Source organism: Cottoperca gobio, chromosome 3 (genome assembly GCF_900634415.1).
Source record: "Cottoperca gobio chromosome 3, fCotGob3.1, whole genome shotgun sequence".
NCBI classification, from domain to species: domain Eukaryota; kingdom Metazoa; phylum Chordata; class Actinopteri; order Perciformes; family Bovichtidae; genus Cottoperca; species Cottoperca gobio.
In genome coordinates, this window is record NC_041357.1 from 19,189,539 (window position 1) to 19,208,127 (window position 18,589).

An 18,589-nucleotide genomic window follows, 5' to 3' on the forward strand; every position below is an offset into this window, starting at 1 on the left:
CCTGTAAAATGTCAGCTTTACAAAAGGTCCTTCACGAAACTTTAATTTCAATCTGTATATTCAGTCAGAAATACTGAATATTCCTATTTGTTTGACAGAGGGGTAAGTCAGTTACATTTAAATGTTTGGATTCACAGTGCCCTGACCAAGGTGACAACTATTGTTTACACTCTTTTGAAGGTTTTTGAATGATGCATGAACTTTGTATTAATCTCATTATGTTTATTATTTTATATATATAGTCTGCTTGGTATATATATATATATATATATATATATATATATATATATATATATATATATATATATATATATATACCAAGCAGACTATATATATATATATATATATATATATATATATATATATATATATATATATATATGTATAAATATATATATGTATATGTATATGTATAAATATATATGTAATGAATTATTATGTGATTAGTTTGTAACACTACTTTTAAATATAAGATATATATATGATATATGATTCTATAAATCCCTGAAATCAAACGTTTATCAATGTATGAAAGACTTGCAGATTGTTAAATACAAGCAAATAAAACGCCATAATGACCCACGTTTCTAGTGTGATTACTCTTATGTACGTTTTTTCTAGTTTGGTTTAAACCCATGAAAAAATAACATACATTTTACCATATTTATTTCTTAATTATTTTTGCCTTATTTAACAATGGGTCTAACAAAAAGTACAACATTCGACAAAAGGTAGGCCTATTAAACCTTCAGCTGCTCAATGGTGACAGAGGTGTACAGACAAAATGATAAACCGCACAACTAATTAGGAACCTTAATATTTTCGGAATTAGTTGAAGGTCAGTTTACATCAATGTTTGTTACAAGTTCCGTATTATGGATTTTGATCAGATGAGACACACAAAATGCAAATGTAGGCCTATCATATAGGCTAGAACTTAAACTTCTCTGTTAAGTTTGTGAATACATGAAGTGTGTTTGGCAGAAAAACGTTTTGGGCATTGTTGTTTTTCTTACACTTTTTAAATTCGATTTTCAAGACTCATAAATGATACATAGGGTAAATATATCAATATACAAGCATACACAAGCCAAAAAATACAATTAAATAAGTATACATTAAAAGAAATATAAAAATATAAACAATAAAAAGTATAAAAAGTATACATATATAGGCTTTATATACATATGTTTCTTCTACAGCTAGTAATCTGTCCAACATCTTCCGACCAATCAACATAAAGATAGTTATTCAAGGTTTCCATCCTGCTCCTAGCAGAGGAGCATATGAATCATCTCCAAAGTGTAGTCATCCGTTCGCCTGTAACAAACATACATCTAAAAATATGTCTATTTCTTTCTTATGTTAAGTTCTTTTGAATAACAACCTAATAAGAAACACATAGGCTGCATAGTTAACTATATAGATACAATCTATTCCATCATATTTTACCTCTGCCTAGAACCTTTTTTTTTTAAACTTATTACTTGTTACTGTCCCCTAGGAATTTCCACTTTTAAAACCCAAATCTGGGAAATTACTATTACATCAAAACGTTTTAATTAGGCCTATTTAAAGAATAGTGAAAATGAGCCAAAAATACAAAAATAAAAAATGATAGAATGAGGACAGCCAGTAGGTGGGTCACCTTCCCTATGAATCACTGTACATAACATTGTCAGGTTTAAAGTTATGCTGGAAACTACAACTCCCATATAGATGTGCAGTCGCCGCCGGATGCTCATCTTGCACAAATTTGGCGCTGATCTATCCGGGTACTTTATTCACTGCTTCCTTTCGCGCCGGGTAACCGGAGAGCCGTGCGTCCATGTGCGCAGTGACTGGGATTTGATAGACGTCTGAAATATTAAAATCCGAGCCGTGAACAGAGTTTTCGCAATGGATCCTGAGTCTTTGGTCGAGGCCCTTCGGGGGACGATGGATCCCAATCTGCGGGAGGCCGCGGAGAGACAATTGAACGAGGTAAAAGTTGAGATTAGCAGTTAATGGTGATGGAGGTTGTGGCGCGGTCTCTCAGATCGGGCCTCGGCCGTTCACAACATCAAGATGGTGCGATCACGCAGACTCGGCTACCGTTACCTACACAGATCAAGAGTTAAATCCCGTTACTCACCAAGTATACTGATTCTTACACTGTCACTCCTATCACTAGTACAGAGCCATTGAATTCAATAGTATTTTATTTATTTCGTGCCCCAGTAACCAACGTCAACGTTAGCTTCATTATGAGCCAGCTGTGTCGCTAATGCTAAACAAGCTAGCCCCGCTGAGGAGATAATTATTAGCTCGTCACACACAGTTACGGCACAGTTTTGACTAATTTCGGAGCTGACACGACACACGAATAATATGGCTGGTGTGTTAAACAACACATGAAGTGGGATGTAATGTGGGGCAGGTGCTAGTTAGCGTATTTAACAGCAGGATACTGATGCCAACCTGTGTGGCTAATATCGGCTAGCTAACTTGGCTACTTGTAGGATAAGCTTCGCTACATAGCTGCTGCTCACGTGTCACTGTGACAAGCCCTAAAGTGATGACATTTTTCAACAACGCAATACAATTTTACATGAGTATACTTTTCGCTGTTGCTTACCGTAGCCACACGTAGTATGTGATCGGTGACTTTTTAGCTAATTTGTTAAAATGTATATAAATAAATTGAGTTTTACGTTAGCCGAGTTCCATGTGAGCTAATGTTAACTAAGTTAGCAACGCTGTCTTGGTTGGAGCTACAGCTGGACTATTTAAAAAGTTGTGTTGTCTCTCCTTATCCGTAATGTTTTCCCCGTTGACCTTTTAATGATATGGCCAATTATTAAACTCAAGTGATTACAAATGTTTTCCAAAAATGTCTTATCAGTTAGTATGGACAAAGTCCTACACTAAAACACTTGAAGCGTTCATATCATGATTTATTATATGATTTATCCAAGGTAATGTTTGGAGCTCACTGATTTTTGTTTTGATTACCTGCATTGGTTATGGAGTTGAAATGCATGCAAGGTCAAGAGCTGAAATTGTTTTCAAGCCAAGTTTGTGAGACTAAATTGGACAGTCTCATCACAATACCGTGATTAAGCTCCACATTCTTCTAAATCCTTTCTCCTGTAAGTAACTGACAGCTCATTTGAAATGGATGACAGTACTCACAATCTAAGGACTATTATGTTTTCTATTGAAGTGATAATAATCCAGTCAAAGCACATGTGTTCAGTATGTTTTGCCCCTTCCATGTTTATTGTTGGCAGTGCAAGGGGCTTGGGTTGTTGTTACTCCCACATATGCAGCATTGAAAGTGATGGCACAGCTTCGAGGGTGTTCTTACACATTCAGTTAATTGAGTTGTCTACCGAACAAAAAATAATGTCTTCTGGAGGAAGTCTGGTGGAGTGCAGTTTTTAATTGCAGTGCTTTGCTTAGTCATAAACTCTGACTTTTTTTTAGTGGAAAATGGCTGGATAAATAAAAATCGAGTAAGGCTTTTAAAATTGCTGGAATACAATACATGATATTTAAAAAATATGTTGATAGATTGGAGCTGCATTGTGGTTAAAGTACTTTAATTAATATCTGATAAATTATTTGGCCATCTCAAATTATATCAATGTTACAACTTCACAGGGACCAACCTATTGCAGCTTTAGTTCTGGAGCAGGCAATAACCCAGAAATATATGGCTTTTAAACCTTTCGTATTAGAACATTGACTTGGATTTGTAATGTCAAAGATCATTCATGTAAAAAAGACCTGCACTGCTCTGGATCACAGCTGGTTAATTTACATTTACATGAGAATAGTTAATTTGACTCTCTGACATGGTATCCACCACAAGTTTGTTTTAAGAGTAAATGGAGAGTACTTTTCTGACAGCTGACAGAGTTGTGAGTATGCTGTTTAAAAAAAGGAAAGACAGATCCCATCGGTTTTCTTTGATTTGTAAAAATGCAACAGCACAAAATTATTTAATTTCAAAAGGTAATAGTGCAATATCCGTGTTGGTTGTCGGTCACTTAACAAAAATGTTTGTATGATTTTTAAAGCACCTTTATGCCAAACGCAATGTGTGCTGGACTTGCTATGTCACAAATACAACCTCCCAAGCTCCTTATGATGGAGCATATTTCCCTAGTAGTTTAAAGACACTGTGATATCACAACAGCATATTACAGTAGAAAACCTAAGAACTGTAGGGTTCATGCAAAATAATATGCAACTTACTTCATACATAACCTTATGAAAAATGATATTCCGAATGTCTGTTTACATTCTGTTCTCAATTTTGACTTTCAGGGTCACACCCAGGTAAACTTTGTGTCCACTCTGCTGCGTGTCACCATGTCTGATCAGCTGGATTTGCCTGTCAGGCAAGCAGGTGAGTCTAACTTTTGATATGTAAAACTAGTTTTGTAGTCGTGAATCTTTATATAAAACTAGACTGAGCATACAATCGGGACTACATATGTTATTCATGTTAAACCAATCACTCTCCTAAGGAGTGGGACCAGCACATATTTAGAGTCGACTGATCTGTGTAATCGGAGATGGGTGAGCGATGCCTTGAGGTGGAGATTCAACATAACTGGGTTAGGGTTAAAGTGCAAAAAACATTATATAAGGAAAATAAAAGTTGATACAAATAAAGTTTACCTTTTTTACTTCATAATTATAATTGGGTTAAAGTAATGTGGTAAATTTAGCCTTTTCAACCTTCATGTTACATTGAGATTAATTCCCCAAATAATAAACAAAATTGGATTTTTAGACAAAAACATTATATAATTAATAGCTGGTGAATCTGGATGAATACTCCACCAAGTAAGAACATTTTTACTTTCAATTTTATTCAGTTTAAAACTCTTGACCCTACAAAAAAAAAATTACTTTCAAAATAACTCCTGCTTAGGAAATTTTATTTTTTCAGTGTTATGTCAAGAAAGGTAGTGTTATTTTTAAAACAATGTTATGACAAACAGTCTGTTCCCCCTCTTGTGTCAACTGGATCTACAAAAGTTCAACAAAACACTCTGGCACTGTGTGACTTACCACTTTATCCTGCATCTGACTCCAATTTTGTCCCATTTTATTATATGACGAATAGTGTAGCTATTCTCCATGATCCCAAGATAAACAGTCACTTATATAATAGTTTCTGAAAGATCATTTAGCGATGTTACATGATTCACACTTGTGTTTTTGTGAGGCTAAAGTGCCACGCTGAAGAGCAGTGGACACGTGGAGTTGGTTAAATATAGCTTGTTTTGCTTCAGTCAAATGCTGCTCTGTGAGGAAGGTGTCAATGGAGGTTAAATTCAATGTTTAAAGTTAAAATCTTGACCGAAGTTGTTACAAAATGTACGCAGATAGGATCTGAATCTGTGTGTGTGCACTTCCTCAAGTATTCATAGCTGTTCTCGCAAATACGCTGTTATAGAGCTGTGCTTTAGTGTAATAAATACTTTTCCAGCTGTCGGAAAGAATTCTGACAGTGTTTAAAGCAGAATAGAGGAGGAGCTGCTCCTCCAGACTGCACAGAAGCTGTCTGAATAATATCACAAGTTAAGCTGATTACAAATGTACATTGTCTTAACTTATTGTATTGGGTCTTAGTCAATACACTGATGTTGGTCAGATTGTTATTCATTTAGCTCCTGTCTGGCTTGATGTTCGTAGGTGGGCCACAATAAAAGGGCTGTCACTGCTTTTTATTTATTTATTTTATAAACAATACTTTATTTGATTGGCAGTTATTACATAATTTTCAGTGAATAGATTGATCGAATTCCTCAATCGTTGTTTTTAAACAGGCTGCACGATTGAATGTGGGTTTGAGTTGTTTTTGAATTAGTATTGGCAGCATGAACAGTATGTGGTGAGTTTTTGAGATCTCTGCTTCTGAAATTTCTGCTGCCAACCGACGAGAACAGTAGTTACATTTTGTCTGTGGTGGTCAAAGCATTAAATAATAACATGGCCAGTTTTTTCTTTGAGGACCACAAATTAAATGACATCCATCTCAATTGTATTCATGTGGTAGCAGAAAGAACCTTCACCTTTAAAAAAAAAAAAAAAAAAAAAAAAAAAAAAAAAAAAAAAAGTTGGCATGCAAAGCACAGCTACCAGGGTTGATTGAGAATTTTGAGGCAGGGTGAGGGTTGGGGGGGCAGTCATACTCGGCATGGTACCAATCAGTCTTACCTAATATGAAAATCAATATGTTCCTGCTTGGACTGGAGCTGAAGTTAAACACAATTAAATTGTTTAGCTGTGATGTTATAGGAATAGCTAAGTTTAATAGACACCATGGTTATGCCTGAAGTTGTTATTTCACCATATTTTTAAGCTCCAATTCCTGTTTAATTTGCCATTTTCAATTTTTTTTGTCAAGCTTGAAGTGGTTTCATTCAGCTAGACATTTTCAAGAGATAATTTTACTCGTGTCCATGACTCTAACTTATGACAGATTGTTAGTGGCTTTGCAGTGTATGGTGACGGTGTAGTTTGGTGGGGCATTGGCGGAGGGTAGGGGCTTTATACCCTGTCAGCATTGATAGGCTGGATTATGATTGCCTCGCCAGCGGTGTAGACATTTGTGTCAGCAGTCTGACGTCCGCCTCCCAGCCCTCACTTCTCCACTCCCTCAGATTCCTCTCCCTGCGAGCCACTGAACTCAGAGCGGGGCCCCACATTGTAGATGTGAACCCAGCTGACACCCTTGTGCCACATTCAAAACTACTGAACTGCAGATGGAAGAATTCATTTCTGCGCCTTTGGCTTTAGGTGCACAGTCATGATGATGTAAATGCAGTCAATATGAAGGGTGCACATTTGGGACTTGCATGAGGTTGTGCACCAAGTGAATTAAAATAAAAAGTAACTTTTTAGTTTATCTGCAAACTGCTTCTCAGGAGTATAAATAACTTTTAGATTTTGGTATTTGTTTTATAGAGCTGGAGAGCTGAATGTTTGTAATTGTCAAAGTTTGAGGGCTCTTCTTGATTTATCAAACTTTAAATCAATTTGATTTAATAGAACAATAAAAAATAATATACACAAATGTGTTTTTTATTTGGGTCATAAAATGTAGGTAAGGCTACTTGGTCATGTGACGTTCTCCAACTTGTACAGCCTAATGGTTTCATTAATAATCAATTTGACCAAACACTAGGTGTTGGTGTAAGTGGCAAATATCTCAAAAATATTTCAGCATTCTAGGGATGTTTGTCAGCATCCATGCATGTCTTGCTGTTAAAGGGCTGACATTGTGTTTTCTCTCTCTGTCCCTCAGGTGTGATTTACCTAAAGAACATGATAACCCAGCACTGGAGTGATGGCGACGGTTCAGCCACAGAGACTCCTGTCAAAAACATCCCAGACGAGGACAGGCTATTCATTCGAGACAACATAGTGGAGGCCATCATCCACTCTCCTGAGCGCATCAGGTAATCTCAAACACCCTGCTGGCTGAGTAGAGAGGAGATTTTGTCGTCCGTCCATGTTTCCTCCCAGTGTCTCCTATCCCCCCCCCCCCCTCTCCTTCTCTCTTTTGTTCTCAGCCTTTCTCTGTGCTGCCTCACTCTCTTCCTTCCCTCTCTCTCACACAGACAACAGTGAAAATCAAAAACTTTACATACACTCTCACTCAAAGACCCTCCCTCCCAAAGACACACTGACACTCTGCTCAGACAGATTTATTGTACATGTCACATACTATAATATTGAACTCAGATGGTCATATAGTGTTTACTCAACGATAGGTTTCCCCCCCCTCGAAGGTGATTGGTTCACTGCATCGCAGGCATTTTTGTGATTGGCTCTTGGGCCACATCAAGATTAGATGTGCTGTCATGCTCTCATACTGACACAAGTACACACAAATAAAACTCCATATGAACTGAAGAGCCGCATGAAACTGGGCAAAGAGCCGCACGGGTTGGCCACCCCTGCACTAGACTATAGTATTCTATCACTTTTTAAACCAACCACCCAATCTAAAACTGTACTTTTGAACCCTACAGGGTCCAGTTGACAACATGTATCCACCACATGATCAAGCATGACTACCCCGGGAAGTGGACGACCATTGTGGATAAGATCGGCTTCTACCTGCAGTCAGACAACAGTGCAGGATGGCTGGGCATCTTGCTCTGCCTTTACCAGCTTGTCAAAAACTACGAGTAAGTAAGGGTTCTCAATCTTCATTTTATATCTTATTATAATGCATGACATGGGGCTGACAGTGTGCTTGTCGCTGATGTAACGGTGATGTGTGTGTGAAACAGATATAAGAAACCAGAAGAACGTCAACCTCTGGTGGCTGCCATGCACATCTTCATGCCCATGATGAAAGAACGCTTTATCCAGCTGCTCCCGGACCACTCCAGTGACTCTGTCCTCATACAGAAACAGATCTTCAAAATCCTTTATGCCCTCTTCCAGGTAATGCCACAGCCCCTAACATCTTCTCTTTAACTGGGGTTAATAAGAGAATTACCACTTCTTTGTGTTTTTCTTAAGAAATAATAGTGGTCGTTGCACGGAGTTCTCACAGCAAATATTGATATATGTGATTAATTAATCTAAAAGCTTGTAATTAATTGGATTAATTTTTGTAATCGCTTGACAGCCCTAATATCTCTCTGTCTCTCTCTCACTTAAAATTGTGTTCAAAACAATAGTGAAAATAATATTGGGTTCATTGAAATTGTTATTTCATTCTGTTCTCAGAGTATGATTTAGTCATTGAGTTGAGGTGAAACTGACTCCCTGTGGTTCGTCTCCACAGTACAATCTCCCCTTGGAACTCATCAACCGACAGAACCTGACAGAGTGGATGGAGATCCTGAAGACAGTAGTGGATAGAGATGTGCCTCCGGTGAGGAGACAAAATGAATACATACCGCACTAATATTGTCAGTAACTCCTTAAAATTGTTCGCTTTCCCCACAAGCTGACAGTATTTGGTCTGTGCAGGAGACGATGCAGATAGATGAGGATGAGCGGCCTGAGCTGCCATGGTGGAAATGTAAGAAGTGGGCCCTTCACATCTTGGCTCGGCTTTTTGAGAGGTAAAAATCCATTAATTGTACCCTAAACGTCTTTTAAAAAAATTGTTCAAACACGTTTAACAATAACATCCACTATATTATAACGTCTTCGCAGATATGGAAGCCCAGGCAACACAACCAAAGAGTACGCAGAGTTTGCTGAACTTTTCCTCAAGGAATATGCAGTTCCTGCTCAGCAGGTAAGAAGTTCAGAAGGCGTAATGTAAACAGCAGCTCTCCAGTCAGACTGCACTTTGTGACTTTGAAGTGTACCTCCCAAATAATAAATTTTCTTTGTACATCTGTCTACTAGGTGCTGCTGAAAGTCTTATACCAGTACAAGGAAAAGCAATACGTGGCTCCCAGAGTTCTCCAACAGACACTCAACTACATCAACCAGGGCATAGCACATGCTCTGACGTGGAGAAACCTCAAACCACACATCCAGGTACAAATACACAATGTGGTCGAGAAGTATTCAGATCCTTTACTTTAGTAAAAGTACTAATACCTCAATGTAATTAAAAGGCCTGCATTGAGATGTTACTTAAGTAAAGGTATGTAAGTATAATCAGGAAAATGTATTTTAAAGTAAAAGTACTTGAAAGATTATTCATATTACTGTTGTACTATTACATTTTATTTCATTAAGAATATTATTACTCCTGCTTTAACTATTTTGTATAGAACTGAAACGAATGGTTATTTTCATTATGGATTACTCTGCTGATAACGGTAGCTAAGAAGAGAAGGCTTGTTAAAGTACCTCAAATTTGTACTTAAATGCAGTACTGAAGTAAATGTGCGTGGCTACATTTCAACACTGAATATCCAGTAAACATTTCATAATGCAGTAAATGACATGTCTTGGATGTTAGTTGTGTAGTAACAACATTGTGAAACTTTGTTTTGGTTGTAACCGGTAGAAGCTAAAGCACTGCCAATCTTTACTGGTCCAGCCAACAGAAGACACTTGTGACATTTTATTTTGTTTTTCAGGGCATCATTCAGGATGTGGTCTTCCCCCTCATGTGTTACACAGACAGCGATGAGGAACTGTGGCAGGAGGATCCATACGAGTACATCCGCATGAAGTTTGGTAAGCAGAGAAAGTCTGTGCTTGTAATCTGAGAGGATTCCTGTTCACCGGTGATGACTAATCATTTATCCGATCTCTGTTGTCCCCCTTAGACGTATTTGAGGACTTCATCTCTCCAACAACAGCAGCCCAGACACTCCTCTTCACTGCCTGCAACAAGAGGAAAGAGGTGAGTTAAAATTATTTAGTGGTTAATTTCCTTTTAGGCTTTGATTTATGGTCAGTTCCCATAATGGAAAACGCAAACAGATTCTGCCTCTGTACAATTCATATGTAATGAAGCCTTATCCGGTGTGTTCTTGCTCTGTTTAGGTGCTGCAAAAGACTATGGGCTTCTGCTACCAGATTCTCACCGATCCCGCCACTGACCCGAGGAAAAAGGATGGTGCCCTCCACATGATTGGCTCTTTGGCTGAAATCCTGCTGAAGGTAAACTCTCAGCTGGCTTGTTGGCCCTTCTTCTCCTTTCACAATTCTTCTTTTATACTCGCAGATTAAAAGACATTTTCTCCTATTTGACAGCGATTCTTTGATAGAGGACAGTGTAGAAATCAGGAGGAGAGAGGGAAGTGTATTTTTGCTATTTTGCTAGTTATTGTGTCATCTTGGTTGTGGCGTGACAGGCCATAGAAATCATCAAGTTTAATATATTTCATAGCTGTGGAGCAAATATTTAAATGCTGATACGCAGAGTTGCACCAATTTGCCCAAATTCAATCTGAAAAGCCAATTTCTAGAAAGTTTCAAAGAAGTCATAGATGGGTCTTTTGTTACAAATGCTAAATGTACAGGATAAGTGTTGTTTGACTGCCTTGTGAAACTTGACAGTTTTTCTTTCTCTACACAGAAAAAGATTTATAAGGACCAGATGGAGTTCATGCTGCAGAATCACGTCTTCCCCCTGTTCCGCAGTGAACTGGGCTACATGAGAGCCAGAGTAAGTGACCAGTTCCCAACTGGCAGACCTAAGACTTGTGTGTTAACATTACTGAAGAAGATTGCTTTGAATTATCACAAGTTTGGTATATTGGCTCAGAACATTGATTTTGTTTATTATTCACACACACACACACACACACACACACGCACACACGTGTAATGTGTTCTGCCACTTTTTCTCAACCTCTGTTTTCACACAGGCCTGCTGGGTGCTGCATTACTTCTGTGAGGTGAAGTTTAAGAGTGACCAGAACCTGCAGACGGCTCTTGAGTTGACTCGCCTTTGTCTAATCAATGACAATGAGATGCCAGTTAAGGTGGAGGCTGCGATTGCCCTGCAGGTTCTCATCAGCAACCAGGAGAAAGGTGAGCAAGTGAAGACATACAGCCATTGTTTTACTGACTTCCCATCATTTTTATTTTAAGCTTATTAGTTTTTTTTTTTTGAGTGTCTAAACTCGTGTGCTGTATTCTTCAGCCAAAGAATACATCACTCCCTTCATCCGGCCAGTGATGCAGGCACTCCTGCACATCGTCAGGGAGACGGAGAATGATGACCTCACCAATGTCATACAGAAGATGATCTGTGAATACAGCGAGGAGGTGACTCCAATTGCAGTGGAGATGACGCAGCACTTGGTAAGTGCAATCAGTAAAGAGGCCATGGTGATGTCGTCATTTCAAATAATGCCATCGCTGAGTGGCTTAATAAACTCCCCTATGGCTGTAAATTAGTAAGAGAGCTGCCATTCCAAGAGTAAAACAAAGATTGAAAATTAATCCTACTACGTGCAAGAAAAATGGACTCAAGCGTAAGCAACCAGGCAACCAAGATACAAGTCACTCCCTGAGTAATTCAATAAGAAACAATGATTTGATTTGTATCCATTAATGGCAACTGCATATCCAAGTTAAAGTGCCAGGATTCAAATTGTCTCACTTATGGTGACGTTGCATGCATATCATGTATGTTGCTTTTAAGAAAAGGCTATGATCAGATTGTTTGTCTTTTATTTAATAATGAGATGAGAAATCATTCAGACCTTCTGCTGTATGGTGAAATGTATAAATACTAAAAGTCCACAGACACAATTATAATGATCTCTGCGTTCGTTCTTTGTCAGGCTATGACGTTCAACCAGGTGATTCAGACGGGCCCTGATGAGGAGGGAGGAGATGACAAGGCAGTGACAGCCATGGGCATCCTCAACACCATTGACACATTGCTAAGTGTGGTGGAGGACCACAAAGAGGTTAGCAGCAAAGCCCCTAAGCACCCTGCCCACACACACACACACACACACACTGCAGACTCATCTCGGTGCCACTTCCTCTGCAGAAGCAGATCTGGTCTGCTGTAGCGTTCCTGCCAACACACTTCAGCCACCCACCAACTACTGGGAACACACTGTGTTCTCACCGTGTTCAAAATGACTCAGAGGCTGAGGCAGACGCTAGAAATAGTGCCGGGGCACGCTGCCACCATGTCTGCTGAAACATAGGACTGCCGGTGCTTGAAGCCAAGGAGCCATTAGATTTGACCAAGCATCGCTTTACACTGACGTTTTCCTATTTCACAACAGTTCAGGTTTCAGCGATGGTCCGTGTATGTCACTGCTACAAAGAATTGGAATGATGAAAAATATTATCCTCATGCTTCTAGTAAACTCATTTATTAAATTCATAGGTTGTTCCATACTTTAGACTGATTTGATCATGTTTTCAATGCAGTAAGAACTGTTGATCTTTACTAGAAATGGTCTAAATTAGGAATACACATGTTTAGCAAATTCTTTAACCAATATAGTAAAATTCTCCCCTCTCCGTCTGAGTTAACAGAGTGAATGCTTCTGTTCAACATGCTAGTTGACAGCTAAACACAACGTTATGCTTCAGAGTTCATCAACAGGACATCCATACATGCAAAACAACTGCATGTGGTGACAAAATGGATATCATTATTATACACAATTGGAGTAAAATGTGTGACTCATTGTTTTACTCTATTGTTGAGATGAAACTATAAAAACATTTGATCACAGCAGCTTTATCTTCTGTATTTTATTAGATCACCCAGCAGCTGGAGGGCATCTGCCTGCAGGTGATCGGCACTGTGCTGCAGCAACATGTACTGGGTAAGCCGGTCCTTCCTGTGCTTCCACATTCCGCCTGCATGTTGCACTTTGCCTGCCTAAGAGATTATCTATTGATGATAAACAGGCTATATTTACCTCCAGGGACTCACTTCTCCTTCTTTTCCCAGAGTTCTACGAGGAGATCCTGTCATTGGCTCACAGCCTTACCTGCCAGCAGGTGTCTGCACAGATGTGGCAGCTTCTTCCACTGGTGTATGAAGTCTTTCAGCAAGATGGATTCGACTACTTCACAGGTATGTGGTTGGCTAAGAACCAAGCATTTTCTGAAATGCAAAAACAAATAAATAATTTCTGATTGATGGAAAACACCGATGGAAAGAATTTGCATCAATGGTTTTGTAGTTTTATTATTTCAGAGTTTAGAGGGAAAAGTGAGCTCATCTGTGGTGTATAAATGTGTTTCAGATATGATGCCTCTTCTTCACAACTATGTCACAGTTGACACAGATACCCTCTTATCTGACACCAAATACCTGGAGATCATCTATAGCATGTGCAAGAAGGTAAAATGGTGGAGTTGTTCATGCATCATCTAACGGACTGTTTTCAATCTAACTATTTGTGGTGACTGGTGATTATTAAGAGGTTGACCTGAGCCTGTCACCTCACACAGGTCCTGACAGGCGATCCAGGCGAGGACCCAGAGTGCCATGCAGCCAAGCTGCTGGAAGTGATCATTCTGCAGTGCAAAGGTCGTGGCATTGACCAGGTCAGTATCTAACAAATTCATACCTCAAACTTGTGAGTTGAAGAAAAACCTCTATAGAGGCTTTAAGCTGCACCGGATGCATTCACTCCCGATAATATGATTTCTAATTTTTGTATTAATAAAATTTGTAATGAACCATTTTTCCTCTATTAAAGATTAACTTACTGTTGTTGCAGGTTGTGCCCTTGTTTGTGGCTGCTGCATTGGAGCGTCTGACGCGGGAGGTGAAGACCAGCGAGCTGAGGACTATGTGCCTGCAGGTGGCCATCGCTGCACTTTACTACAGCCCCCCACTTCTCCTCAACACTTTGGAAAACCTACGCTTTCCAAACAACACTGAGCCTATCACGAACCACTTCATAACCCAGTGGCTCAAAGATGTCGACTGCTTCCTTGGGTAAGAGGTTCATGAGTGTTAATTAGCACCATAGTGACGTTGTGGGAGATATGACGATATCTTCCGTGTGACGGTAGAAATGTGTCCACCGGTATAGATTTAGCAATACCATTCCCATCACAGTAGCTATTCTCACGTGATTATAGTCATCTGGTGAATCCCACTGCCTCGCAGGGTAATGTGATTTGGGCTGACATGGCTGGGAAGAGTGAATTTAGTTTGGTTTAGTTTTGGGTGTTGGTGTAAGTGTCTAATATGAGGCAGTTGTTTTTGTTTGTTTGCATTCAATGTGATTAAGTATGAGTGGTATGAGTATTTTAAACCAATTCTTAATTGCATTTACGAAACAATTACTGTATTGTGATTTATAGTTACCGTTTTATAAAATGACATGCCATGATAGAAGATTTTGAGCATATCGCCTACACTATTGTACACCTGGTCCTGACTTTTTGTAAATCTCACAATAAATGTCTTGAGACTGGTATTGACTGCAGGCACTATTCATATTCAATTTCATTCTTTAAATGCGTCAAATGTATGAACTATGGCTGCATCTATTAATAATCTCATTGCAATTGAGCTTTAATTTGGATGACTAATGCTGATCTCTAGAGCTCAAAATGATGTCTTTAAGCTACTTATCTACTATAGCCAGCATCCAAAGAAACCCAGAGTATTGGATTTATGTAGTAAGTGTTCAATCAACTAGTGACTGTATTTTCAGAACTGTTATCAGAATTTTCATTAAAAAATAAATTGTGCTCCCTGTGATCCCCTCACAGCCTCCACGACAGGAAGATGTGCATTCTCGGAATTTGTGCTCTCATTGATCTCGAGCACAGGCCTCAGGTGGTCAACCAGGTGGCCGTCCAGCTTATTCCAGCAGCAATCCTGCTGTTCAACGGCCTCAAGAGGGCGTACGCCTGTCGAGCAGAGCATGAGAATGACGAGGATGATGATGATGAAGATGGGGACGAAGAGGACGACAACGGTAAGCCAATTAGTATTCCCAGGCGTCCTTAAGTTTTTGAAATTGAGGAAAAAATATCAAAGAATAGACATGGGTCATTGAAAGTGCTTGAATTTATATATTTTGTGCAAGGATGAGAAAAGATTTACTTTGTCTCCCGTAGTTGCGTCATTGTTTTAACTGCTGGCTGTGAGGTTCTGTAAAACCTGCTAGTTCTCTTTATTCAACTTCTCACTGTTGAAACGGTGGTTAACCTTGATCTGTGTCTGAAACTATGCCCTGTTGGGTTCTTGAATTTGAGGGAATTGGGACTGGCAAGTCCTGGAATTTGATGTTTAGGAAAGTGTGGCAACCTTGGTATGCTGTATTCAGTGTTTCATCAGCCAAGTTGGTATTACTCAGCCAGATGAGTGAAGTGTATTAAGTGATGCTAAATAGTGTTCTCTGAACTTCTCTGAATGCATGTAGCTGAGCTGGGTAGTGACGAGGATGACATTGATGAGGAAGGCCAGGAGTACCTGGAGATGCTGGCGAAGCAGGCGGGAGAGGACGGAGACGATGAAGACTGGGAAGAGGACGATGCTGAGGAGACAGCACTTGAGGGCTACACTACATCTGTAGATGATGAAGACAACTTAGTGGACGAATATCAGATCTTCAAAGCCATACTACAGAGTAAGACGACAACCTGTTGTTCATAACTCTTGCAAATCAAATCCAAACTAAATATTTAAGTTAAGCAAATCACTAATCTCACTTTACTGTGATGCAGATATCCAGAGCCGTGACCCCGCATGGTACCAGGCACTAACGCAGGCCCTTGACGAGGATCAGGGCAAACACCTTCAGGACATTGGCACACTTGCAGACCAGAGACGGGCAGCACATGGTGAGCGCCTGCTGAGACTGCAAAGCAAATTGCCAATTAAACTCTGATGCGGCACTTCAGTCTGACAATAAAGCAAATTTGTTTTTACATGCTACTATTTCCTGCTTTTTTGTTATTGATTTTGTTGCTTTTTCATTCAAAAGAAATTCTAAACGTTATTACAAATGCCATTTTATCTATACATTGACTTGGAATAAAAAGGACTAGTATTCATAGCCTCCATCTAATTACAGTCTAGCACGTTACAATCAACTGCCTTATTGCACTTTTTTTAATTTACAAGACTGGGATGATTTATTTAAATAAAATAAAAAATCATTTTCACCTCCATAAAGAAAATAATAAATGTGTGTTGTAATCCTAGCTCGGTTGTATTGTTCCAATATATTGCGAAGCCTCCTGCCTGCATGTCTTCTGTCAATGCTTGTGAGCCAAGTGGTGGCTTTGGGGTTTAGGGGGGCGGACTATATACCGCAGTGTTCAAGTCTGTTGTTCACCACCTCTGGCTGAATCCAAATGTCCGGAGTTCACCACACTTGCAGACTTTGCGGGCGTGTTCCTGGGAAGTCTGAGTGCTGAGGGATGTCCAAATCCACAATTCATCCAGTCCACAAGGAGCCTCTAGCGTCAGTCTTAAGTGACATCAGTTACTTGCTGCACAGCTGTGTTGCATGTGGAGATGTGACTTTTATACGTCTCGCCGCGTAGGATACATCTGTGTTTCTTCGATCTCAGCTCCTCCAGAAGCCTTCTCGCTCCTCGAATGTGCATTTAAGGGAATGGAAGCGCAGGGGGGAACAATTTCTGGGTCACAGGAGGAGAGAGGACGCTAGGAAGCATAAGTTAGCGTATTGAAAAGCACCCAGAGATGCAGGAAAATAATGTTACCTTATTCTTCAAATGACAAGATAATGGTCCTGGACTTCCTGCGGTCTAGCACCAGCAGTGTTAATATGAACAGTGAACAACACTTCACCTCAGGAAACAACTTTTTTATTTTCCTCACGCTTGTGATTTTTATGCACTGTTGCTTATTATCTTTATTACAGAATCCAAGATGATCGAGAAACACGGTGGATACAAGTTCACAGCGCCAGTGGTGCCATCTACTTTCAACTTTGGAGGCACTGCTCCAGGAATGAATTGAGTCATCCGTTCTACTTTTTATTACTCTGTGACTGATTGTAGTGAAGTGAAAAAAAGCTTGTGTTGTTCCCTTAAGTAGTGGTTCCAGAACTGGTTCTTCTCAGTCATTCTTCAATCTGTCAAATGGGAAATTGCACCAGAAGATGTGGGAAAGCAACTAAAATGCAACCAATGGCTGGGGAAAACAAACCAAGAACTTGAGCACGATGCAAGAGAAGAAGCTCTGAACAACGTTGTCTTCTGGAGCCCAAGTGTGGAGAGGATACCATGGCGGCAACTCTTTCGTTTTTTTTCCCACTTAAACAAATTTGGGGGATTAACAGTTAGAAATTGATAATGGGACTAAATATTTCATTATCACTGTTGTGGCCAAACGGCCGTAATAAGATTATACCTCTGGTAGTGGTGATATCTACGTTATTTTCTGCATAAACAAACCCACATGTTTATGTACATACAAGCCAAGGTTATTGATTTTTCAAGTAGCCTTGAAAAACAACCAGAGGCATTTGTAAGGTGTTGACAGCTGTATTCATATGTAGCATATTGGATACTTCATAGCACTATGTGATGCCTGATCTCTGTAAATTAATGACTAGCACTTTCATATTGTTCAGGTCTCCTAGCCTTCTGTATCAGACTGCAAATTTTTTAAATTGAAGACTATTTAAAATGAAAACAGCTGTAACTTTGTTACTTTGCAAGCGACCGCTGTAATGGCTGGTTGTCACGTATCTGGTTACAGAGTGGATCAGTGGGCAACTCAGAAACTTATTGATTTCAGGAAAAAAAGAGAATGCTCTTGGTGTTCAGTATGGCTACAGGACATGTGTTTGTGAGCACTGAAAGTACAATTGAATACATCATTGAAGCATGTACAATTGGACTTATCGTGAAGGTCTCAAGCTTTTGGTTGGTGTATGGATAAACCATCTATATATACAACAACATATTAAAAAAGAAAAAGAAAAAAAAATTAAGGGAATTCATGGCCCCGAGTGTTTCCTTATACAGACGCATGTGGTTTCCTGATTTGTTTTATAAGTAATTGGTTAATTAGCTTTCTTTCAGATTGTCCACCAGGGTGAAGTTCTCTGTGATCACAGAATTGCAGTCATTTGTGGCTTGTTTTGTCTATTTACGTTGTCTTGCGCTGTATTTGTAAGCAAGCTAGACATGAGATGTGTTGGCCCCTCAACAGAGGAGCCCTGAA

The 18,589-nt window shown here is 39.4% G+C and overlaps 1 protein-coding gene across 1 annotated transcript; it reads left to right on the forward strand.

Annotated features, from left to right (window-relative positions):
- The first annotated feature begins 1,845 nt into the window (after positions 1–1,845).
- Positions 1,846–18,361, forward strand: ipo7 (importin 7). Its single transcript, XM_029458374.1, has 25 exons — positions 1,846–1,983; positions 4,315–4,396; positions 7,310–7,463; positions 8,040–8,198; positions 8,304–8,460; positions 8,807–8,896; positions 8,995–9,089; positions 9,184–9,268; positions 9,382–9,516; positions 10,068–10,167; positions 10,260–10,336; positions 10,480–10,596; positions 11,015–11,104; positions 11,307–11,472; positions 11,585–11,745; positions 12,231–12,359; positions 13,175–13,241; positions 13,370–13,495; positions 13,668–13,765; positions 13,876–13,971; positions 14,148–14,368; positions 15,154–15,362; positions 15,810–16,016; positions 16,114–16,230; positions 17,280–18,361. Exons 1-25 carry the CDS (start codon positions 1,900–1,902, stop codon positions 17,375–17,377), a joined length of 3,120 nt encoding a protein of 1,039 aa, XP_029314234.1. The 5' UTR covers positions 1,846–1,899; the 3' UTR covers positions 17,378–18,361.
- The last annotated feature ends 228 nt before the right edge of the window (positions 18,362–18,589 follow it).

Bases quoted from the DNA above. Each gene is read 5' to 3' on its own strand.
- ipo7 (XM_029458374.1), top strand. From the start codon at position 1,900: ATGGATCCTGAGTCTTTGGTCGAGGCCCTTCGGGGGACGATGGATCCC. The intron at 8,461-8,806 runs GTAATGCCACAG...TCGTCTCCACAG, and splicing joins TCCTTTATGCCCTCTTCCAG to TACAATCTCCCCTTGGAACT. The intron at 10,597-11,014 runs GTAAACTCTCAG...TTCTCTACACAG, and splicing joins TGGCTGAAATCCTGCTGAAG to AAAAAGATTTATAAGGACCA.